Here is a 7,177-nt window from a genome sequence, read left to right as displayed (position 1 = left end):
TATTTCACGCCCAACTGTGATTTTTCTGGAACTATGTTATAATATGTGAAATATCCCTAAAATTAGTGTGTTAAACCAAGTAATGAAACATGGTAAAATGGGGTTTCACACTTGAATATTGAGTTTTATACTGAAGCATCTTTTCAGAGCAGCACGCAAAAAGGCACTTGGCATTGGAGGGACTATAAATTGGCAGAAACATGAACTGTGGAGTATTAACCATGATGGAAAAGATTCAGTGAAGCAAGATATTCCACATCCGGCTTCAGTGAAGGGAATTTAATGATCTCCGCTACAGGAATGATTTGCATTACAAAAAATATATATTTTTTTAAATGCTAGATGAGCTGTTTTTTTTGTTTGTTTGTTTTTTTAGTTTTTATTCAGGGACAGTTGAGTTCTGATCTCTCAACAATTTAGCATTAAGCAGGCAAAGGTGTGTGAAGTAATTGTTTTTCTTCGTAGATGCAAGTTAGTAATTAAAATATTTTTTTATGAAATTAAAAAATAATTTGGTGTGCGTATTTATTTGTGGGGGTATGTGCACGTTGTAATTTATTTTTTCTTTTCTTCTATAGTTGGAAGTCCACGGCAGGGTCGAGCCATCGAAACCGGACATATTTAGCGGTTACACCGGAAGTCTCCACACGCGGAAATATTTGTTTTCCTTCTGGGCAGGGACCTCAGTCCGTTCACCACCCGGCAAAGCTGGTGGATCAATAGTAGCCGGCTTTTTTCTTAAATCCACCACACCCCTGGGTTTGTGTACTTGCTTGTTTTGGAAACGAATTAATTCCTGACGTACCGATATTCGATTGGTTAGCGCCTTTTTACCTGTTAATCCTTTTCTCTTCAATTTCAACATCTCGCTCCTCTCTCCGGTCGAGTGAGTTCGCTTCTTGCTGAAGGTGTCTATGCTCGAGTGTCCGATTGCTCACAGTTGTTGTCCATTATGTGTCATCTACAGCTGAGGACATTGATTTTTGTGGCGTGGGTGCTGGGTTACGTCGTCTTTCTGCATTCCATCAGGATGATATGGACTGCTAAGTATGCGCGAGGTCCACTGGCACGGTCACTTTTAGTGAATGTGGTGAGCGAAGGGGAAGGAACAGCGATGGAGCCACAGGAGGTAGGAATTATTCTCATCATTGCTATGAGGATCATTGCGTGGCGCAGAAAGGCAATCTTGAGACACCGACGTACTTCATTGTGTTGGGTGTTAAAATGTTTTCTATCAGAGCTGGGCACTTGACCCGTTTTTGCCGGTCAGTCCCCCGCCCTCGCTACCCTTCCGGCCTCGATCCTCCGGCCTTATTCATAAAATTAATTCAATTTGTCTACTAAAAACCACCTCCGGCCGTTGTTATTAATTGAACCCTTTTCTAAATTTGTCACCCCTGCCCCAAAAATGGGCATCCGGAGGGTGGGACGGACTGCCCAGCTCTGCAACTTATTATTAGTGGCATTGTGGACAAGATGTTTTGTTAATCCGCCTTAAAATTCTGAGGTTGTCTGTTAAATCCGGCCACTGCCTCCAGCCCAATTCTATCATGTAACGTACTGAATCATTGTTTCTTTTGTTACAGTGGTACAAATGCTGCCCCGATATGCTTGGGGAGTCTCTAAGGCCTCTCTTTGTTCAGAGTCATCTGGATTCAGGCACCAAGGCTTTCCTCAAGCAAAGCATTGAAAAGTCAAACTGGTTGTTCACACAACTCTATCACTCCTTTGTTTCAAGTGTTCTTACCCCCCTGGTGTCACGTACCTCCATCAATGGGTGAGCCCATGAGTACTCAATACAACTGTTTACATTTTCAGATGTAACAAACTTTTCTGCATGTGTACCCTCCTGCATAGATTTCTGGGTCGTGGGTCCATGTTTGTGTTTTCTGTGGAGCAATTCCAAAAACTTCTCAAAGTCGGGCCAGACTGGAAGGCAGAGAAACTTCTGGACCTTGGAGCTGGCGACGGTGCTGTCACGGAAATTATGAGAGGCCATTTCAGAGAGATTTATGCTACGGAGGTCTCACCGCCGATGAAATGGCATCTGCAAAGGAGGAATTTCAAGTAAGGATTTGGAGGTTTCTTCTTTTTATTCAGTGGTCCTCCACCGATTCGCTTCTCGCTACTTTATTAAATTGGCCAAGTGAATAGTATCTTGAAAAACTTTATGGTACCGCCGTGTAAACAATTTTAGGTGATGTTAATTACTTGAAAATCTATGAAACATTTTTAACCACATCTTTGGGGAAAAAAAAAAAAGTAAGTAATTCTTCCGATAGGTGTCAGTAATGCTCACCATCTTCTGTGGAGTGTTTTTTTTCCTCCAAACTTTGAGAAAGCAATCAATTGCACACAAACAAAGTATGACTAAATTCAAAATGTTTTAATCACAAATGTTAGTCAACTTTTATTAGATCCTTTTTTTGCACTGATTTTGAAGCTGCCCTCATTTTTTTCTCTTGCACATCAGGTCTGCATAATTATAATAATTATAAATAAAAACAATAAATATCTTAAAAACTTAGGGAAATAAGTTACATTTTTATAAATGTATGTAAGGACACAATGACAATGTTATTTGTAAAATTAGTTTTTATAATACTGCATTATACATTTTTCAATAATTGACTTTTCCAGATATATCTAGTTGCCACAATACAACCTTTGCATGATTTTTTTTTTTTTAATTTTATTTTTATTTTTGTTTGGTATACGTATCCACAGAATGCACAAAAGTCACAAGCAGACTGTACCAAACCTCAAAAACTGGTTTTCACCTCACTATACCTTCTTTTACAAATGGTATTTATTTAGTGCTGCTAATGATCAAAACATGAGCCAAAGCTGCTAATAGAAACCAATTAGAAAATAACACCTGCCTCTCTTTGCCCTTTATCCACAGATTGATGGGTATCGACGAGTGGCAGCGGAGTGGCCTGCAGTATGATGTCATCAGTTGTCTCAACCTGCTGGACCGCTGCGAGGATCCTCTCCATCTCCTGTGGGACATCAGGCGATCGCTCGTTCCCCACACTGGTCGCCTCATTCTGGCTGCTGTACTTCCTTTCCAGCCCTACATTGAAATTGGTCAGTTAAAGACAGCGCAGATTACATTAGTACATTTTGTCGGAAATGTAGCCATTATACAGAGTAAGATTTTTTTTTGCACCTTCTACGGAATTGTTTAATGTTTAAGGACAATGTATTTATCTTGATAGGTGGGAGATGGCAGCGTCCCCAAGAACACTTAAAAATCCAAGGGAAGACATGGGAGGAGCAAGTTACGAATCTGTCACATGACGTCTTCCAAAAGTCCGGATTTGAGGTAGAGACTGTGACCCGCTTGCCATACCTCTGTGAAGGGGACATGTACAACGATTACTACGTTCTCGATGATGCAGTTTTTGTTCTGAAGGCGTCAAACGTGACTGAAGAGTTCAGTCAATGAACAACGGCGCTTGGTGTGAGCGTTTGCCCATTTTGCCAAAAGGAACTCTGAAAAAGATGGGTTTAAAGTCAATCAAAGATGTTTTTTATCAAACAAACAAAAAAAAAAAAGGTTGCAAGTGCAGGTTTTATGATGACCAAACATTTTGCGTGACTGTGATACCTCGTCATTTTGAAACAGGTCTTTTTATTTCCGCACCCCAAAGAGGATAAACGGTAGTGATGGTAAGAGCTACACTTTGCTACACTGTACTGAATTATGTTATTGTGACAAATGTTCAGAATATTGTTTCTCTTTCTATGTCAATGTGAAAAATCATATCCAAATGCTCATTTATTTTCATGATTTAAATGACTGATTGACTTTCTCGATATTTAATTTAAAATATATCTACATTTTTTTTTTTTTTTACTAAAACTTGTTTTTAAAAAAAAAAAAAAACACATTTAAATCTGTGCTGACTCATTTTGTACAGATTCAAAGACACCGGCTCTGTTTTGCCACTGTCGGGTGGAAATTGAATATTTTTTTTCACAAATCGATGCCCTTGAGTGTCGTAATATTCTGCGTCTTTGTGAAAATAGTTAATTACATACATTTGAGTAGGCCTGTTTAGTTCAAATCAATTGCTGTAATGTTTCATTGGAGAAGGAAGCCTATGAGCAATCAAGCTAATATATCAAGGTTAGTCCGCTCATTCCTTTATTTGTTGCATCACTTAACCATGTGAGACCTTTTGAAAAAGAATTTGGGGAAGATGATGCAGCAAGGTGACTTTTGTGAAGTACTGTTTTGAAGGCATGTGTGATTGGGCTCGGCCTGAGGTGAGACTGTGATAAGGGTGGCTGGTGTATGCTTTGATTTTAAAAATACATAGTGTATTTAGTCATTTGTTTTCGCGTGTTCAATTTGAACGTGACATTGGGATGGTGTTGTGTTTAATGCCAACTTGAACAAAGTTTGGTAGGTAACTCAAGCAAGTTTTTTTCTGATTTTATGAAATGTTATGTCAATTTAATTAACTTTTATTTTATTTTTCGCTGGCAAGGAAGTGGTGCTACCTACCACATGGGAACACAATGTCCCCATCATTGTTTTATATATAGAATAGAATAGAAATAGAATAGAAATCCCTTTATTGTCATTGTACTCAAGTGTGCAACGAGATTAGAGGGCTCCCCTCTCCAGTGCAATACAACAATAATACAGACAAATATATAAATTAGATAAATAAAGAAGACAGTGCAATGGAATTCAGTACTGAATAGGGCATATAGAAACACATCACAATGCTGTTTTGCGAGGTTAGGGTGGTCTCGTGTGTGTGTGAGAGTTCAGTATGGAGATGGCTCTCGGAAAGAAACTGTTTCTCAGTCTATTGGTCCTTGATTTGATGCATCTGTAGCGCCTGCCAGAGGGCAACAGGTCGAACAGGTGTGAGTTTGGGTGGGTATTGTCATTGACGATGTTGAGAGCCCTTCTGAGGCACCGGGCGGTGTAGATGTCCGACAGTGGGGGGAGAGGGCAGCCAATAATCCTTTGCGCTGTTTTGACTGTCCTCTGGAGCCTCACTCTGTCCGCCTCAGTGCAGCCGCTGTACCAGGTGGAGACACAGTACGTCAGCAGGCTCTCGATGGACGAGTGGTAGAAGGCCAGCAGCAGCTTCCTGTCCAGGTTGAATTTCCTGAGGACTCTCAGGAAGTGCAGACGTTGGCGGACCTTCTTTACCACTGCTGTGGTGTTGTGACTCCAAGAAAGGTCATCGGAGATCTGTACTCCCAGGAACTTGAACGTGTGGACCCTCTCCACACACACGCCTTCGATGCAGAGGGGGGGCGGCAGCGTCTTGTTCCTCCTGAAGTCGACGACAATCTCCTTTGTTTTAGCAGAGTTAAGGTGCAGTCTGTTGTCCTTGCACCAAGTTGTCAGTCTCTTTACCTCCTCTCTGTAGGCTGTCTCGTCACCTTCCGAGATCAGACCGACCACTGTCGTGTCGTCAGCAAACTTGACGATGGTGTTGTTGCCGTGGGCCGGGCTGCAGTCGTAGGTGTAGAGGGCGTACAGGAGAGGGCTCAGCACGCATCCTTGGGGGGAACCGGTGCTCAGCATGAGGGTGGAGGACGTGTAGGGGCCGAGCAACACAGTCTGGGGTCTGTTGGTCAGAAAGTCCTTAATCCAGATGCGTGTGAGGGCAGGGAGGCCGAGAGTGTCCAGTTTGGCGACGAGGATGTCTGGGATGATCGTGTTGAATGCCGAGCTGTAGTCCACAAAGAGCATCCTTGCATAGCTCTGCTGTCGTTCCAGGTGGCCCAGCACAACATGCAGAGCAGTGTCGATGGCGTCCTCAGTGGATCTGTTAGCCCGGTATGCAAACTGGTAGGGGTCCAGAGTGGGAGGAAGGCAGTCCCTGATGTGCTGGAGAACCAGCCTCTCGAAGCACTTCATAATGACTGGTGTGAGAGCAACAGGACGGTAGTCATTCAGGTGGACGGCTGGTGACTTTTTGGGGACAGGAATAATGGTGGAAGTTTTCAAGCAGGAGGGGATGACTGCCTGAGCCAGGGAGCGGTTGAAGATCCTGCAGAAAACATGTGACAGTTGGTGGGCACATGCTCTGAGGACCTTGCCTGGTATTCCGTCGGGTCCAGTAGCTTTCCTGGGGTTGACCGCCAGGAGCGCGCGCCTCACATCGTGTTCCTCTACGATGAGTGGGGGGGAGTTGGAGCTTGAAGTGCGGGGGTGTGACGGTTGGGGCGAGTCAAAGCGAGCGAAGAAGCAGTTAAGCTCCTCTGCCAGCGATGCACTCGGGTCTACAGAGGTCGTGCTGCTGCCACGGAAGTTGGTGATGCTCCGTAGACCCTGCCACACCTCCCGTGGCCTGTTACTGGCAAGGTGGGCCTCCAGCCTCCCCTTGTAGGTTGCCTTGGCTAGCTTGATGCCTTTGCTCAGGTCAGCACGAGCCACCCTGTACTGGGCTTATACATACGGTATACAGAAAATTGACATTGAATTGAGTACGTCCCTCATATTTTTGTAAATATTTTATCTTTCTATAGGAGAACCCTGACGGAAATTAGTTTGTTATAATGTAGTTAGTGAGCAGCTGTGAAGCTTGTGAAACGGTCTAAATTTACAGTTCCCTCCCTAAAAACTTTATACGCATACATTAATGTCTTGACCATTGGCAACAAAAGTGAAAATTAGAACAATTTTTCCTCACTTGTGTCATGTGACCAGGTCTTGTCATGGTTGATCATTCAGTTCACTGACCAACCAGAAGTTGTCTTTGTAAAACTGATGTCTAAATGGATCGCTGCAGAGGTTCGAAAGTGGAGCTCAACACATCATTGCACAACACTTTAAATTAGTGTATATGGCTGTCATACCAGACAGAAGCCCTCTTCTAAAGAAACTTGCAAACTGTTTTCTGAAGACAAGCAGACTAAAAATGCTCATTACTGGAATGATATTCTGTGGTCTGATGAGCCCAAAATATACTTATTTCGTTCAGATGGGGTCAAGTGTGTGTGGTGAGGCATACAAATGTGTGTCTATGGCAGGGAACCCAACATCAACATCCAGCAGCTCTGTTATCATAGAGGAGGATTGAACCAACAAGTCATTGACCCTTTTGGTTATTTCACTTCGGGGTGTAGTCGCTTTTGTTGGTTTATATGTGGCTGTGTGTTCAGTTATTTGCATGGAATGTAAATTTACTTATATTAG

General features: G+C 42.8%; 1 protein-coding gene across 4 annotated transcripts; it reads left to right on the top strand.

Annotated features, from left to right (window-relative positions):
- Window positions 1-597: 597 nt before the first annotated feature.
- mettl9 (methyltransferase 9, His-X-His N1-histidine) lies at window positions 598-4,326 on the top strand. Of its 4 annotated transcripts, none has more exons than XM_088284876.1 (6): window positions 601-759; window positions 968-1,129; window positions 1,587-1,777; window positions 1,858-2,067; window positions 2,906-3,090; window positions 3,222-4,326. In XM_088284876.1, exons 2-6 carry the CDS (start codon window positions 1,031-1,033, stop codon window positions 3,449-3,451), a joined length of 915 nt encoding a protein of 304 aa, XP_088141002.1. In that variant the 5' UTR covers window positions 601-759; window positions 968-1,030; the 3' UTR covers window positions 3,452-4,326. The 4 variants fall into 4 exon arrangements, with proteins under 4 accessions (XP_088141000.1, XP_088141002.1, XP_088141003.1 ...); XM_088284877.1 differs by having other exon boundaries at window positions 601-818; XM_088284875.1 differs by having other exon boundaries at window positions 601-886.
- Window positions 4,327-7,177: the final 2,851 nt, after the last annotated feature.

This window comes from Idiotropiscis lumnitzeri, chromosome 20 (genome assembly GCF_059441095.1).
Source record: "Idiotropiscis lumnitzeri isolate Australia: NSW breed Sydney's pygmy pipehorse chromosome 20, RoL_Ilum_1.0, whole genome shotgun sequence".
Lineage (NCBI taxonomy): Eukaryota > Metazoa > Chordata > Actinopteri > Syngnathiformes > Syngnathidae > Idiotropiscis > Idiotropiscis lumnitzeri.
The sequence above is the reverse complement of the archived record's forward strand: the minus strand, read 5'-3'. Positions and strand labels throughout refer to the sequence as shown.